The sequence below is a fragment of the Lycium ferocissimum genome, chromosome 5 (assembly GCF_029784015.1).
Source record: "Lycium ferocissimum isolate CSIRO_LF1 chromosome 5, AGI_CSIRO_Lferr_CH_V1, whole genome shotgun sequence".
In the NCBI taxonomy this organism is placed as follows: domain Eukaryota; kingdom Viridiplantae; phylum Streptophyta; class Magnoliopsida; order Solanales; family Solanaceae; genus Lycium; species Lycium ferocissimum.
In genome coordinates, this window is record NC_081346.1 from 8,767,054 (window position 1) to 8,785,381 (window position 18,328).

At 33.7% G+C, this 18,328-nt stretch overlaps 2 protein-coding genes across 2 annotated transcripts; one reads left to right on the forward strand and one right to left on the reverse strand.

The window, feature by feature from the left end:
- The first annotated feature begins 3,188 nt into the window (after positions 1 to 3,188).
- LOC132055832 (serine/threonine-protein kinase STY13-like) lies at positions 3,189 to 9,642 on the forward strand. Its single transcript, XM_059447829.1, has 6 exons — positions 3,189 to 3,788; positions 5,757 to 5,878; positions 7,439 to 7,635; positions 7,734 to 7,908; positions 8,341 to 8,475; positions 8,635 to 9,642. Exons 1-6 carry the CDS (start codon positions 3,455 to 3,457, stop codon positions 8,839 to 8,841), a joined length of 1,170 nt encoding a protein of 389 aa, XP_059303812.1. The 5' UTR covers positions 3,189 to 3,454; the 3' UTR covers positions 8,842 to 9,642.
- Positions 9,643 to 9,761: 119 nt separating this feature from the next.
- Positions 9,762 to 11,430, reverse strand: LOC132055833 (bidirectional sugar transporter SWEET5-like). The gene is made up of 6 exons (XM_059447830.1): positions 11,112 to 11,430; positions 10,983 to 11,019; positions 10,665 to 10,881; positions 10,409 to 10,570; positions 10,010 to 10,129; positions 9,762 to 9,899 (listed from the first exon to the last, which is right to left on the reverse strand). The coding sequence occupies exons 1-6, from the start codon at positions 11,152 to 11,154 to the stop codon at positions 9,768 to 9,770; spliced, it is 711 nt and encodes a 236-aa protein (XP_059303813.1). The 5' UTR covers positions 11,155 to 11,430; the 3' UTR covers positions 9,762 to 9,767.
- Between the last annotated feature and the right edge of the window lie 6,898 nt (positions 11,431 to 18,328).

The following is an 18,328-nucleotide window of genomic DNA, read 5'->3' on the forward strand; positions in this document are numbered from 1 at the left end:
AATTGCAAATATATTCACTCTACGTTTGAAGTACTTATACTCAATGTACATAGTAACAAGCAAAATTCTAACCAAATGTTTCCTACAGAACTTCTGCTGCCCCTCCCCTTCATTTGAGCCCCCCTTTCTCCTCTTTTATTGAGTGGTTTGAGAAATTTGGAATATCTATCTTTATCATGAGGTGTTGTTTACTATTGGAACTAGTGATTTACTCAACTTTATTCTCATGCAAAACCATATTATTATATCACAAATCACTTGTTTATTACTCATAGTCGATGTCTATCCATTAGGAAAATTAGTATTTAAAGATATCTCCCCATCATGATATGACTTAAGCACTCAAAACATAGCCTTTTGCGAACTTTAATTAATCGCAAAGATAAAAGGTTGGCCAGTCAAATATAAATAAATTTCTTTTCCTTTACAAATAAGAAAAGGACATGTGAAGTCAACCCTGACTTTTGACAGTAACATTTTTGACGAAATAGCGTTCTGGCAATTATAGTGGACAACTTAGACACGTAGTAACACATTTCAATCCTTTGTATTTTTATGGGTGTTCCGTTTCAAACAACAATTTTTATTTCGTAATATTTTTCTCATGGGCGTCAATTTTTGTTTTATATTGTGTTACTGACATACCCTGTTAAAACTGACAGGTTTTATCAGGATGTATTTGTTTAAGACATTCGTTATATTTGAGCCAACTTATATGTTTCTAGTACCTCCCCTGTTTCATTTTTATGCATCTTAATTTTTCTTGAAAAGAAATTTACAGATGTAAAGAAAAAATTTGAATCTTGATCTAAAGCTAAACATATATAATAAAAGGAAAGTATCTTTTAATTTGAATATAAGAAACATGTCATGATGTTATTCCTACAAGAATTTGTCATTAAGAATGAAATGAAAATGCATGTGGCAATTAAATTCTTCCAAAATATTGAAAGATGCTACTCCCTTGATCTACAATAAGTGATTTTCTAATCTTCTAAGTTTGTCCGAAATAAGTGGTTTTTAAAAATAAAAAATCACGAAGGTATTAACTTTTTTACACTTTTTCCATGACTGGATAATTTTGTTAAATAATCTTCTTAATTAATGTTATTAAGTAGTAATATTTTTAATGAATATGCCAAATTCTTAGGAATCACTTATGTAAAATCTACACCCAATAATTGTTTATATAGATAAAATAGAAAGTAAACACACCAATTCAAAAAAAAAAGAAAAGGAAGTAACATTAAAGTTATACATTGGATCATGGTCCATTACGCTCAAAATTCAATCATTTGACTCCCGTAATATTGGGAAAAAACACTACAGTAGATGGAAGGAAAAAAAAAAGGAGAATAAGCAGAAGAAATAAATGAGAAAAGAAAGTAAGAGAACAGGCTGGGTCAGGAATACACGTTGTCTTTAGGCAATTCCATGTGTCCACATGGCGCTGCTCCTATTGCTTCCTCTCTTCTTTCCCACACATAATCCTAGAGGTGGCACACAACCGGTTATCTCTAGTACTAGTATTAAACTCCAAACCGGGTTGTTTTAAAATATTTTTTTGTTTTGTTTTTTATTATATATATATATTATAGTCCTGATACAACTTTATAATTAAAGTTTAAATATTTATCGATCAATGAGTATTGAGTTATCTCTTGTTTGATTATATATATATAACTAATTACTTATATATATGTATAACTTAATATATATAGTATATATACTTATATACTATATATACTTATATATATGTATAACTTAATATATATATCTATATATATGTATAACTTAATATATATACTAAATATATGTATAACTTATATATACTTAATATATATACTAAATATGTGTATAACTTAATATATATACTATATATATGTATATATATATATATATATATATATACTTATATATAGGTATAACTTAATATATATACTATATATACATATATACTATATATACTATATATGAATATATATACTAAATATATATATAACTTAATATATATACTATATATACTTACTTATATACTATATATACTTATATACTTAATATAGTATATACTATATATACTTATATATGTTTAAGTATATATTATAAGTAATTTCTTAGTATATTCTTAGTATATTTTAGGTATATTCCTAACTTAATAAAAGTAAAAATATGAACACAAGTAAATAGAAGTAAGCTCAATGAGCCATATTTTTATTCATAAAAGTAAAAATATGAACACAAGTAAATAGAAGTAAGCTCAATGAGCCATATTTGCAAAGTAACTATAATTGAGAGATTGAGATTTGAGAGAAAGATGAAGAAGAGTAATTGGTGAATTAAAATGAAAATGAAAAATTATAGTGAGGGATGGGTTAAAGTGTTAAAAAAAAAAAAAAAAAAAAAAAAAAAATTAGTTAACAAAATGGCCGTTGCCAAGATTTGGGACCGTTGAACCATTAATAAATTTTTTTTTTTTTTTTTTAATTTTCATTAAACCGTCGGTTCCGGTTTTAACGTTCCCGTTTATATATGTTATACGGATTAGCCGGAAATATCGGTTAGGTTCCGGTTTATGCAAAAAAAAATGGAGCAAATTATGTCTCTAGTACTAGTATTATGGGGTTGTTTTATATGTTGCACAACTATAAATAGTCCTGCTACAAAAATTCGGTATTGAGTTATCTCTTGTTTGATTACTAATTTTGAAAAGAGTTACTCGTTCTGTCCCAATTTATGTGACACTGTTCGAATTTCGAGAATCAAATAGTTTAATTTTGATAGTGTATTCGGACATAAAATCTATAAGTATAAAATTTACATATTCGGAAACTACATAAAAGTATTATAAGTTACAATAATTGACAGTTCAAAATATTTAAAAGACATATGAAAAAATTATGGTTAACGAAAGACTTGTTGGAATATCGAAATAGATGGGGTGCGAAACGAGAGAGAGATATATATATGATTAGAAATAGTACCAAAATAAGTTATTTATGCTTAGATGGTGAACTAATAATACCATTAGTATTAAATAAGATGGAGGGTATTTCTGCAAACAAATAATTTCTTCTTAATAATTATACCGTACTCCATATTACCTTTAACACAATAAAATCAAACAATCAATAAAAAATAATATTAAAATATTAAGTAATTCGGCATAACTTGTATTCACTCCAAACGACCCCTACTAGGAGTAATATTTTCTCTTCCATTTCTTCTTTCCCCAGCGCACCAATCCAAAAGAGACCCTTTGCCCATTCCCCACCTCTCTGTTTCGCTTAATTAATTCCTCCCTGCAAAAGTAGCAAAAAAAACAATAAATACCAAACACCCAATCACTACGTACTATCTAGTCCATTACCCATATCATATATACTCCCAACAATCCATCAATTTCCACCCTTTTCAACACAGAAAAAGAAACAGGGGACTACGTTAAAGAGACAAAATGGAGAAGGGAAGTGATGGGTTTGTTAGAGCTGATCAAATTGATTTGAAGAGTTTGGATGAACAACTAGAAAGGCACCTTAACAAAGCATGGACTGTGGAGAAGAGCAACAATAATAATAAGAAGAAACCGTTGGATGATTCTTGCATTAATTACTCTACTGCTACGGCAGCAGCAGCTACCGTCACGGCCGCTGCTTCTCTCCCTCTATCTCAATCCAGGCAAAGACATGACTGGGAAATTGACCCTTCAAAACTGATCATCAAAAGCGTCATTGCTCGTGGCACTTTTGGTACTGTCCACCGTGGCGTTTACGACGGCCAAGATGTTGCCGGTTAGTGTTTTTTTAATCCTTTATGTTTTAAGTAAGGGAGAAGGGTCAAAAACACTCCTAAACTATTCGAAATAGGTCTCTTTACCCTCTGTTACGATTTTTGCTAATAATGTTTTTGTTGTTAATTTTTTTCTTCCAAAATTGTCCTCCTAATAGCTTGAAAATAATTTTCCTAATAACGGTTGCTCTGAAATAAGGAAAATGAGATAATTTTATTCTTCAACTATTCGAAATAAGTCACTTTACCCTCCCTTACGTTTTTGCTCAAAAATACTTTTTTTTATGTTTTTCAAAAAATGTCCCGCAACTAATCAAATAGCTCGTAAATACCCTTTCTACTTACGGTTGCTCCAAATTAAGGGAGAATGAGCCATATTTGTCCTTCAACTATTCAAAATGGGCAGTTATTTTTTATCTATTGCGAATAGTTTAGGAGTATTTTTTAGCATGCTCGGAAAATTATCTGTTCAATGATTCCTGTGTGATATAGTTTCTCAATTATCCCTGATTTTTCGATTTCTTTTTTAAAATATTTTTTTTATCATTTTTATTGTTGTTATTATTATCTATTTTAACTTTTTGGGAGGGGCAGAAAGTTTGTTAGGGAACCGCGGGAAGAGCATTTTTGGGATTGTCGGTCCATTTTCCTTTTATGTACTGTTGAAAAGTTCTCTTTTTCCTTTCATTTATTTAATTATAATGCATGGATCATACCATTTTAAAGAATAGGTGCTAGGAACTTAAACAGAATAGAATGGTTAAAAAAAAAAAAAAAATGGTTCATGCGTTTACAATTTTGGCAAGTCATTAATTGTATAGTAAAGAGGGGAAATTTTTTGCTCAGGTCCATCTTATTTTCTTGTGTTCAGACTTCACTATTGATTTTGTGGGCCTATTCATGATTCAATTTTAATGTTCTATAATCTGCTGGATATAACAACTTTTTTATCTACTTTATTACTCATTTATTAGTTTTCTTCTTTCGGTTGGGGTGTGTTGGGGGTAACAGAATGAATATTGTATAATGATTTGACGGCTTGTAATTTGAGTGTATTCTTATGGAATCCGTGAATAATGGCACGGGTTTGGGTTGAGTTATGCAAGTTGCAGATGACTGCATTAACTTTAGCTGGTCTTGCAATGTTGCTGTATTTCTCAACTTTCATGTGATCCAATCTGTTATTCAAGTAATAAAGTAATCCTAAACATTAATGCACATCCTACAACTTTGGATCTCATTTTCTTGCTCTCATTATTATTTTTGGTTTTCTATTTTTTTGTTTTTTGTTTTTATATCCTCCTTAAACTAGCCTTTTGGTGTTAAATATGGTTGTCATTGTCACTGCTACAGGGCATTAATAAAATGTGTTTACGTTTTAACAAATTTTGGAATGATTTTAGGCTTAATGCATATGCGGTCCCCTAAACTTGTTCTTTTTTAATAGACCTAACGTCCAGTAAGTGTTGTTCTATTGAGCACTCTTGTTCGTCTCTCGTTAGTGTGTACATCAAACCCCCTAAATTTGATTTTTGTTAGAAGCATAAATTAAATTGGGGAAATGAAGGTGGAGTAATATTTTAGACTTGTGGTAAACTATTCTTTAGGTCATGTATGTATCGGTTTCTGCTCTTTCATTGCCAGTTTAATTAAGAGCTTCTCTTTTTTTCCTCTCAATTGCTGCTAATCTTAGCTAAGAAATGACATAATTAAATTATAATATGTATTAACATGTTGCTACATTGAAGATGAAATACTATGTAAGTCGAATTGTGTTTGATAGACACACTTGAGGACGAGTTCAGGGGTTAAATAGGAAATAACTTGGTTGAGGTGCCAAAATGGAAAAAGGGGCAAGTTTAGGGGGTTGCATTTGCATTAAGCCATGATTTAATGACAACCGCAAAATAGTGGTCTTATTAACATGTTTATTGTTTCACATTTTGTATTAATTCCTCTGTGATCCTCAGTGAAACTACTGGACTGGGGGGAAGAGGGCCACAGAACGGACGCTGAAATAGCATCACTAAGGGCAGCTTTTACTCAGGAAGTATCAGTGTGGCATAAGCTTGACCATCCAAATGTTACTAAGGTGACACTTGACCTCAAACTTTTTTATGTGGGAATAACCTAAAACTTCTTGGATGCTGCTGCCTCTGCGTGAAACTTCATTGTCATTTATGCTTGCTCCTAACAAATCAAAGGGGCTAAAAAAAAAAAAAAAAAAAAAAAAAAAAAAAATGTTTATGTGAGAATAATTTAAGACTTCTTGGATGCTACTGCTTCTACATGAAACTTAATTGTCCTAAATGCTCTAACAAATCAAAGGGGCTAAAAGTTTTGTGGTCCACCTACTAATATTTTCCAGCATATGCTACCTTTTAGTCAGTTTGTACTCTTTTCACTACTTTGCTAACATGGCATGGACATAGTGCTGGTAGAGCAGTTCTTCAACATCTAGTTTGGCGGTGATTAGCGTACTCAACATGTAGACGTATTGTGAATGATATACCTAATGGTAAACTTTCAAAGTAAGATAATATGTTTTACATTTTAAAGAACAAAAAAGAAACAAATATGAGAGATGGTGGGTTCTAAAGTAGGAAAGTAGATTATGGTGGACAGACCAATTTAGCGTGTGGTTGTGTGGTTCTTGAAGTCAATAGTGAGAATATACCATTTTGATGACCAAGCTAGATAGTAGGTTCTGATTAGTAGAATTGAGAACTATGTGAATCATGCTCGTGTGACCTCCTGAATTTGAATGATGACACATTTTGTACCAAGGTGTGCTTATCTGTGTGTTGCTCTTTTCTGTCAAATTGCTGAAGCTTTGAATAAGATTTTCTTTTTAATTCAGTGTTGTAACTTTCGCATAATGATGTCGTTGATGCATCTAATAGATCTGTTTAAATTTGTCATTTTTGGAGCACAATTCTAGCAGTGGTACGTTGAGATGATATAGGTATTGTAGTAGCAACTAATACTTGTTAAAACTTGAGAACAAAGAAAAAACTCATCTAATAGCAACGGAATTTTCTGAGCTGATAATGGTAGGTTGTTGAGATAAAATTTCTATAATGATGAAGATGAGAAAAAAGCTGAGTTTGGGAAATTTAGCATACTCTTGACCACCAACTAGGTTGATGGAGGGAACTAGAATTTCATATTGACAAAGTTGTTACAGTAAATTACACCAGGCGCCACTACCTAACTTTTCAAAGTGAGAAAAGAGAAAAAGAATATTACATGTTAAGTCAACTTGATTGGATGAACCTTAAATTCCAAGTATCAGGATACTAGGCTGTCAGGAAGTTGCAATAATGTCTTTTTGAATTTTGTTGAAATTGCGACAAGTTATAATTTGATAGTCAAGTTCTGATCTCTGATATTCAATGTACTTGAGCTATCATGTCGCATGCAGAACACAAATATCTTAATTCTCAAAACATTTTTGTGAGGACAAAAGACATCTTATCTGTTACTTCTAGTTTAAGCGAATGAAATACAATATTCATTCGTTGATTACAACTTACCAGGAAGCTTTATGGTGAAGGTGAAAAAATGATTCTTGAAGGACAGTTTATCTTTCTAATAAACTGTTTATTTCACATAAGAAAGACATCTAATATATCTCTTCAATCTAATGCAGTTCATTGGGGCAACTATGGGCTCTTCTGGTCTCAATATACAAACAGAAAATGGTCATATTGGCATGCCTAGTAACATATGCTGCGTTGTTGTGGAATACCTTCCGGGTGGTGCATTAAAATCTTACCTTATAAAGAACAGAAGAAAGAAGCTTGCTTTCAAAGTTGTTGTGCAGATGGCACTTGATATGGCCAGAGGGTAATTGGAACTCTTTCTCATGTATTTCAAACACCCCTGAATTATATACTACCATTTATCATTTATCTGAACGAAGGTCAAACATTTGAACTTTGTAGGTTAAGTTACCTTCACTCTCAAAAGATTGTGCATAGAGATGTCAAGACAGAGAATATGCTATTGGATAAGACACGTACAGTAAAAATTGCAGATTTTGGGGTTGCTCGCGTTGAGGCCTCTAATCCAAATGACATGACTGGGGAGACTGGAACCCTTGGATATATGGCTCCTGAGGTAATTTTGGAAGTGGACTAGGATTCACTTTTCCACACTATCCTTCATTCATGCCAGTAATCTGTCTGGTCATTTTCTGTTCTTTTGGTGGATCAATCTGAGTCAGCGCATATAAAGCTTTTTCCTGCTACTCTTACTCGCAAAACGTTCCCTTCTTTTCTCCAAGATTCATTTGTCAAGTTGTGGAAGTACAACCCTTTGTGCGCAAGACTCGCTCTCTCAGCCTTTTGATCTATATAACTATACATACTACATAACACAATGTTTAGCGTTATTTGTTCAAAATATGCTGAAATCCCCCCAAAATCCAGTTAACTGGTGAAAGTGTTTCAATAAGACAAGGAAAGATAATGTGAAGAATGAAAACGCTGAAAGAGGAAAGTAGTTGGACAAAACTCACTGTTGCTGAATTTTCAAATGCTAAAATTACAGGTTCTCAACGGCAATCCATACAATAGAAAATGTGATGTGTACAGTTTTGGCATATGCGTATGGGAGGTATATTGTTGCGACATGCCATATCCTGACTTGAGTTTCTCAGAAGTAACTTCAGCTGTGGTTCGCCAGGTAAGTAAACTCTCCAACTTCATAGCACTTCTTGGAGAGAAGTAATGACATATGAAGCATAAAAACAGATCTTCAGAGAATAATATATAGTTCTTGGCTTCTTATTGCGTATATGCTTTTGCCACCTTGGTTAACTACGGTTTCTGTTGTGCCAAGCAGAATCTGAGGCCGGAAATACCAAGGTGTTGCCCGAGTTCCCTTGCTAATGTAATGAAGAGATGCTGGGACGCCAACCCTGACAAGCGGCCTGAGATGGACGAGGTAGTATCCATGATAGAGGCTATTGATACGTCAAAGGGCGGAGGAATGATTCCCGTTGATCAACAACAGGGTTGTTTCTGTTTCCGAAAGCATCGTGGACCTTGAACCTTATACCTCAAGCAGATCAAGACATACAAAAGTAGGTAAATTCCATCTCAATTTCCAAATATTTGACAAAGGAAGTGAACTTGTAGACATCCAGAGTATTGAACAGTTCTATTGAGAAGCTATGCTACATACATGCATTTTTCTCTTGGTTTGATGTAAAGGTTACTTCTGTTTTCTTTTTTCTTTTCTTTTTTTCTTTTTGCTTATAAGATCCCCAATCTTGTTCTTTTCTTTTATATTTCTGGGAAATTTTCAAATATGTCATCAATTTGACTTCTGTAGGTTGGGTGATGGGATTGACACTGCTTCCTTCTATGTATTGACATTTATTTTATAACAGTAGTAGTCATAAAAATTGAGGCTAAAATGAAATACACAAAGCATGGTTGAAGTTATCAGTACTAGTTATATTATCTTTTGATTCGGAACAAATAAATTAAACTGGAACTGGTTGGAATTTGACTACTGATTTCTGCCTTGTTACTTTCTCTTTTGTACCTTCCAGTTTTCAGTTGCAAGTTAATAACATGGTAGCTTAGTTGTATTTTCTGTGATTGAACACAATTGCTAATGTGTTGAAACAAAATAAGTGGCTATATTGAAAAGATAAAATCTATGCACTAATAGTGAGAGAAAATATTTACACATTCATCTAAGTAGCTTAAACTGCATTTACATTGGGAGTTAGGATAACTCTCTCTAATAAGCCTTGACCGGCAACCTACATAAAAATGGTAAGTGACTTGCCATAACGTGTTAAATCAAGCTGGTCTTATAAAAATAAAAATTAAAATTAAACTACCGGTGCATCTAAGTTAAATTCTAAATTAAACTAATCTAGAATTAATTTTTTTTCTTCTTATTTTGGGGGTCAGTGGGAGAGTGAATCTCCAACATAGCCACTGTGACAATATTTTAGTGAATTAGGCTGTGGGATTCCTTGGAAGTTCAATTTCACTCGACTTTCCATCATCGTCCCAGTTGGTGGATTTGTAATATGTTGCATAAAGGATGAGCTGAACTGCTCCAGATAAGGCTCCCAGACCATTGGGTACCTATCATTAAAATGAAAATACAGATTAATTCAAAATGCTATTTACCAACTTTTAACTTATGTAATAATGTACATGAATAGGCAACAAAAGAAATTAAGAAAGAAAATTACCAGGATGTAAGGATCAAATTTGAGGAAGGCATAGGCGAACCAAACACATCCATTGGCAAAGTTTGCAAGTGAGAGGTAAAATGGCATGTATTTCACACTCTTGGTGCTGATGACTCGACGCTACATAAGAGTAACCATCAAACGTTTATGAATATATGCATGGTAGAGTTTATGTTCTCTGAACTGACAATATAAAATACGTTTGCACTATCAGGTTAGCTAATTGACCTATAATAATATGTATCTCGATATATATATCAAGCCTAGAATATTACTATGCTAGTTGAAAAATAAATTATATTGTTAGTGCGTATAACCTAAATTCGATAGTGTAAAGTACTCTTGTCTTGAATATTAAAAAAATAAAATAAAGGGAGATGGATTCGAATGGATTAATACCATGACGGTGAGGGGCGAAGCATACATAAGAATATTCATAATGACAGCCAATATACCAACGAGCATAGATCTGGTCTTGGTGTCATGAAGGAAAGTAAGCGTAACGAAAATGACGATCGCCAAAAGGATTAATTCAGCTATCAAAACAATAATAATCCTCTTCTGTTATGATACACATAAAAACAACATGTTAGTTCAAATTAAATTAATCTAGAGTTACAAGGCAATATAATTACAACTAATATTGAGTACGTACACGCTTTGGCCAGTCAGCATAGATAAAGAAGACGGAAACGTAAATTAATTCAATAACGAGACCGATGCCATTAATAGTGATGACAAGAAGACTATCTGGATGAACAAAAGGCATTCCATAAAATACCCAAACTGCACAATTCAACACAGTTACAACATATGGGTCTGGTCTGAATTGCATCACCGTCTTTGCTTTCCATATTTTAATGAACGTTGGCCTGCAACCAAAAGAACAATAATACTAAATTCACTAATGTTTCAACGTGATCGACCAAAAGATAATTAATTAATCAACATTTACGTTAAGCTAGGGACTTACACTGGGGATAGAAAGAGGAAGAATGATATAACGTTTCCTGCATGAATTGTTGCATGAAAAAAAATGTTAAGAGCGGATATAGCTAGATATATTATTTAAAGATTAGTATGACAAATTAATTATACAGACCAATAATCCCAACAACCGTCCTTATTGACTCTCTACTCGCCATATATCTGATTAATGCTGGAAGAAGGAGATAGCAACCGAGGAGATTAAGGATACGAGCACCTTAAAAGCTAATTAAGAGATGTCAAATTAAATGTCAAAGGAAGACTAAATCAGGGAATTTCAGGCAATTTAATTTTGTAAATGGATTAATTTGAAAACAGAGTGTATATTGGAAAGTAAAACCTGCAATTTGTTTGCATGGATAACTTATATCTTCAATTATTAAAGGAAAGCCATCGAATTTTCAAAGTATTTATACATGAACAATGGATGAGCAAATTTTCCTCTGTTTTCGGTTACTCCTGAAAAGTGAAGAACAAATAGAAAAAGGTCAAGTGATAATAGCTCTTTTTCCGGCTATATGCATGCAACCTTATCCACAAAATTAACAGAGCCATGTGAATTTTCTTTGTTCAAGGATATTATGGTTATGCTAGTGAATAGTGACCATAATGTTTGCATAATTTTTGCGGGTATTATCTAGTTAATTATCTCTAATTACGTCACTAGTATAATATATGGTCACTATTTATGCTAGTGACTGAGTAGTGAGTCTATTGACCAAAAATTGTTCACACGCTGTAATTCGTTTTATTCATCTCTTACTTTTTCCTTATTGAAAGATCATATGCTAGGGAAGAGAGGCGAAACCATCGGGGGATTAAAGAAAATGTCATGTTAACGACGTTAAATTAAATAAGTAACAAAGTCATTAACCAAAGATAAGATACAGTACAGTTTAAGTAAAATTTTGGAAGCATTTGATTAGTGCGTCATACTTACTTCTCCTTCTAAAAGGAGACATCACAATTCACATGATGTCTGTAATTTGGATTGAGTAAATTGAAAAGGAGTAATTAATCATAGATTTATAGAACGACATCAGATTCTTACAAATATTTAATTTCTTTCAAAATAGTACTGCAACCGTGTCAATTGTTTGTTGGAGGGATTAGATTGCTTCAGGTTTGAAACTAAGTAGCAATTTTGTTTCTTTAATCAAAGCAGTTTCGAAAAATGCTATAGATATAATCTTTTATCATATAAATCAATTAATTATTATGAAAATAAAGGTGATTCATTATACTTGAATCTTTATGATGAAGCAAAATAGGAGCAAAAAGAAAAAGAATGTTTAAAGAATGATAAAATGAGGCGGGACCTTTCTTTAAAGCTAGCTAATATCATTCAGGAATTTACCGTGAGTGACCTTCTACCAATAAAAAAATCTTCAATTGAAAAGTACAACTAAGGAGGTTTAAATTTTACCTTATTATAATCGTCCTCAACAAGCATGAAAAAAAAAAAAAAGGCAAGAGCACTGCATGAAATATTTTATGATCATTACAGAGTTTATAATATAATGTTAGATGCGGATTTAAATTTAAACTTTATGAGTTTTGAAATCTACAACAAAAAATTCCAGTATAATAATTGGGTTGTAAATTTACATTTTGTATATATTTAATGAATTTTCATAATGTAAATACAGAATTAGGAAAAATCATCTGAGTTTGAGTGAAACCATAAATTGGCTTCAAGCTTCAGTCCTAACTATGTGATGATATTATAAAGAGTGATGCTTAAAAGATGAAGTGAAATAAAAGCAAGGAAGAAAGTGGTGGTGGGACTTGAATCGGGAGGTGTTGGAGGTAGTAACACAGAAGGTCACCCAACTATGGAACTTTACAGAATCATGTTTCTTTATTTTGTAACAATAAGGTCACCCAACTTATCCTATATCACATTAAAAGTCACCAAATAAATATTTGGCCAATAAAATATGACATGGCATTTAATTTAGTCCACGTGGACTTCTTTTTTTTCTCAGTGCACATGACAAAATGACTCGATCCTACCGACACAAACCCTTATTAACCCTAACTCTTAATAAAATAGAGTTTCACTTTCTCTAAGAAAATTGGCCCATCATTTATTAAAATCGTGTCGTCTTCTTGTTCCTTCTCTCAGGCGAAGTCCATAAGGATTTTTTTAACGAAATAAGAGAATAGTCAACTATGAAAAGAATAGTTGCAAACTGCCTGTTATTTTGTTATGGAAGGTATATGAGAAACCTTGTTTTGTTACTGATATCTTTGTTTATAGGGAAAAGGTGCAAATATACCCCTCAACTTTGTGATTCAAAACAAATATATCCCTAATTAAAAAAGTGGTGTATATATGCGCTACCGTTACAAAATGGTGCAAATATACCCTTTTGGTTAAGGAATTTTTTGAAAAAATCATTTAGCTTATTTTTTAATTTAAAAAATGTCACGTGGCTTTAAAAAAAAAGTCTTCCCATTTTCTTTAGTAGACATATTTTTCTAAAACCACATGAAAAAAAAAAATGGTGGGTCAGGTCTGGTTCGTTTAAAAAAAAGGGTACTTATTTTTTTAAAATCACGGAGATAGTTTTTTAAACGAACCAGACCCAACACACCCAGAAAAAAATTACCATGTGGCTTTAGAAAAATATGTCAACTACAACAAAATGGGTAGACTTTTTTTTAGTCACGTGTCATTGTTTTTAATTAAAAAATAATCTCTGTCAACGAAAAGGGTATATTTGCACCATTTGTGTAAGGGTATATTTGCACCATTTGTGTAATGGCAAGGGTATATTTGCACCATTTTCTAATGGCAGGGGTATATATACACCACTTTTTATTAGGGGTATATCTTCTCTACCAAAGTTGAGGGGTATATTTGCACCTTTGGCAAAAAAAAAAAAATTACCATGTGGCTTTAGAAAAAATATGTCTACTCAAGAAAAATTGATAGACTTTTTTTTAAAGCCACGTGACATTTTTTTTAAAATTAAAAAATATGCTAAATGATTTTTTTTTAAAAATCGTCAGTGAAAAGGGTATATTTCCACCATGTGTAATGGCATGGGTACATTTGCACCATTTTGTAACATAAGGGGTGGAACTATAGTGCAAATTATAGAGCTCCTACATAACAAATTTAGTTAAAAAACTCTCTCCGTACACTTTTATAACGTTAAGTTGTAACAGTCATTTCTGACCTCTCTCTCAGCGTTTGAGCTCCACTCGCCGTCCCATGGGGACGTCGGCAGAGCCGGAGAAGGCGCGTGAAATGGGAAATCACTCTCAGGAAACCAATACGAGCATGGATACCGTTTCAATTCCAAAAAACACAAGCTATGCGGGAGCAATTGCATCTGTTCCCAAACAGAACCCTAACAAAATTAGTCAAGGAAATCCCAACGTGAAAGCTTGGTATACAAATCATGATGGGAAAATTGTTGTGCTGTTCAAAAACAAAGATTTCTACGAAACTATGGTAGAAGAATGTAGATTCACTCTCGTTGGAAAGTTTCTTAAAACTAGACCTCAGATAGAAAGGATCAGAACCAAATTTGCTGAGAAGATCACTTCCAAAGGTACGGTCTCTATTGGAATGTTTGATTATCGAACTGTTTTCTTAGATTTCTCTAAAGAAGAAGACTTCAAAGCGGTTTGGTATAGAAGATCAATAGAAATAGAGGTGCAGGTCATGTGGATTGAGAAATGGACTCCTGATTTCAAATCGGAGCAAGATTCTCCAATTGTTCCTATTTGGGTACTATTGCCGGAATTACCATATCATTGTCACTCATGGAATTATGTTAAACAAATAGTTGCGCCCCTCGGAACGCCTTTGACTATGGATCTTGCTACAGAACGAAGAACAAGGCCTAGCATGGCAAAAGTGAGAGTTGAGATAGGCTTGACTAAGCCTAAGATTAATTCTATCTGGATAGGGTCCGAGGATGAATCATGTCCTCGTAAAGGTTTTACTCAAAAAGTGGAATATGAAAATCCCCCTAAATACTGCACTCATTGCAAAATGTTGGGGCACTCAATTATTCAATGTAGAAGAGTTGCTCAAAAGAAAGATGATGAAAAAGAAAGCAAAAGAAACAAGGAGGAAACTGACGAGAAGACTGGGAATGGTAATGATAGGAATAAAAGTGTGAAGGGTAACACAGAGATGGAAAACAAGGAAACAAGAGGGGAGGAGAATGGGAGCAAAGGCACCAAAAAAGCTAAAGGAAATGGAAAAAATAAGAAAAAAAATAAAGATGACAAAGGGATACAGAGCAACGAAATAGAAGAGGTAAAGAATAAGGTAGACAGCCAGAAGAACAAGCATACTAAAGATCAAGACAAAGGAGACAGTACTGAGGGGAAAACAGAGGAACAAAAGATAAATGCAGAAGAGAATCAGCAACGAATTATCATGAAATTCAACGCTGATTCCAAACAACAAGACAGGAGGGCCGAGGTTAAAGGGAGGAAAAATAAGAAGTACAAAAAGAAAAGAATGCCAAGAAAGAAAAATATAGTGATGGTATCAGCAGTACTTCCTCAGAATAGGAAGAAGAGGAAAATAGAAGTAGAGGAGATTGAAAAGAACAACTCTAGTGATGGTAAGAACTTGGAAGAGTTGAAGAAAAATGAAGCTGAGCACAACAAGAATGATCAGTATATAGAAGATAAGGAGAATCATGAACATCAAGAACCTATCCATGTCTGCAACACTAGAGACAAGGATAGGGAAGACCAAGAAGAGTTTGAAGAAAGTAATAACATCCAGAATAATCAAATAGAGGAGGAGCAGAACACGGCTCAAAAGGATGGAACTGAGAACAAAGAAGAGTAACAAAGAATGAGGAAGAATTAGACAAACAAACCAACAACCTTCCTTCAATAGAAGGGATTGACCTGTTTATGGAATTAAACTGTGCCCAGAGTCACCAGGATACACAAATCCATGAAGCTAATAAAGGGGAATTGATTCAAAAGGTTGAAGAGAATTCTGCCGAATCTATGTCTCAAGACAGTGACTTGAGTCAAAATAGAGATGGCAATGGAAACAATGGAAAAAAGAGAGGAAAAAGCAGGAAAAAGGACAAAGGTGAAAAACAGAAACAACAACATAACAAAGAAGACAAGGGTGAGGATAGAGAAAAGCAGCTTTTTACACAACAAAGGGAGGAAGAGAAAACTGCTGAGACAAGAGGAAGGAATAAAGGCAAATACAAGAACAAGAATGACAAAAACAAGGCCAATCTGCCTCAAATGGTAGAAGGAGACAAAAATGCTTCAACCCCCAGTTTCCAATGATTAGCACAATCTTTTGGAATATAAGAGGGGTGAGATCTAAAAAGGTGATTCACAGACTCAAAAAACTTGCTAAAATCAATAAGTTGGCTTTTATAGCTATATTTGAGCCTTTTGTTGACAAAAGCAAGATAGAAGGCTATAAAAGGTTTTTGGGTTACCAATATTGTTTTGCAAATTCTAATGGCAAAATATGGTGCTTCTGGAATCATATGGACCACACTGAACTTATAGAGGATAATGAACAGCATGTCACTCTCAATATGAAGGCCCTGGCTTCTGATAAAGGCATTTTTATATCTGCAATTTATGCTAAATGTTCTGCCAGAGATAGACGAGATCTTTGGGACAGTATAGACAATTTGAATTCCTCTTGGGATGGCCCCTGGTGCATTGGTGGAGACTTCAATGTTATCATGGACCCCGAAGAAAAGTGTGGTGGCAAGCCTTATAGAGATAGTAAGAGTCTAGATTTTATTAGCATTATGGAGGCCTGTGGTTTTGTGGATATTGGCTTTACTGGTCCTAAGTTTATATGGTGTAACAATAGAAGACCAAGGAAGAGGATATGGAAAAGACTGGATAGGATGCTTGTCAATGATCAATGGGTTCAACTTTTCAATAACAACTCTATTAAGCATTTAGCTAGAACAGGCTCAGATCACAGACCTATTTTGATGAGTGCTTATAATGATCAACAACATCATATTAAATACTTTAGGTTCCTAAATTTTTGGGCTTCTCAGCCGGATTTCCTGGATGTTGTGCAACAAAGTTGGGAGACTAGCATTGATGGCAACCCTATGTGGATCTTGCAATCCAAATTGAAGCTTCTGACCAAAAGTCTCAGTCAATGGTCTAAAGATTCTATTGGGGACATTCATGAAAAAGTTAATGACTGGGAGGCTAAAATCCTCATTTTAGAAGATATGGACTTGCAGAATAATAATGAGCATGACAGGGAAGAACTCAACAAGGGTTATGCAGAATATGTTAGATGGTTGGGTCTTCAAGATAATCTCTTGAGACAAAAAACTCAGACCAATTGGTTCAAGGAAGGTGACTACAATACTAGATACTTCCATAGTATTTTGAGGGAAAGGAGAATAAGACTGCAACTCCATTCTATTAAGAACCACAGAGGGATTTGGATTCAAGGAGATGAGAGCATTTCTAAAGCTGCCATTAAACATTTTAAAGGGTTGTTCAACCTCAAGCATCAATTCAGAGATCACAGGATTCTCAACAATATTCCTACTTTGATAACTGAGGAAGACAATGAGTTCCTTACCAATATCCCTGATGAGGATGAAATAAAAGAAGCTATTTTCAGCATGAATGCCGAGAGCAGTGCAGGACCTGATGGCTTTAATGAAAAATTCTTCCAATCCTGCTGGCATATCATCAAGAATGACATCATTGCCTTTGTCTCAGACTTCTTTAAAGGGAAGAGACTCACTAAGTATTACACTCACACCTGCTTGTCCTTGATTCCTAAAACTGAATCCCCCTCTTGTTTCCAAGACTTCAGGCCTATTAGTCTCAGCAATTTCACCAACAAGATCATCTCTAAAATTGTGGCCAACAGACTGAGTCCTTTACTTCCCAAACTGGTTTCTGTTAACCAAAGTGGATTTGTGTCTGGGAGGCTAATCACTGAGAATGTGATGCTTGCACAAGAGATTGTACATGATATTGGAAAATACAACAAGGGTGGAAATATGGTGATTAAACTAGATATGGCAAAGGCTTACGACAGATTGTCATGGCCCTTCTTATTTCAGGTTCTACAAAGGTTTGGTTTTAATGAAAACTGGATTGATATGATTAGAAGGATTGTGGATAATGTGTGGTATTCTATTCTTATCAATGGAACCAGGCAAGGTTTCTTCCAGTCTTCTCAAGGTCTCAAACAAGGTGATCCAGTCTCTCCAGCTCTATTTATATTAGCTGCTGAAGTGCTGTCAAGATCCTTGAATAACCTCTTTATGCATGATAGCTTTATCCCTTTTTCTATGAATAATAGGGGTCCTCAGATTAACC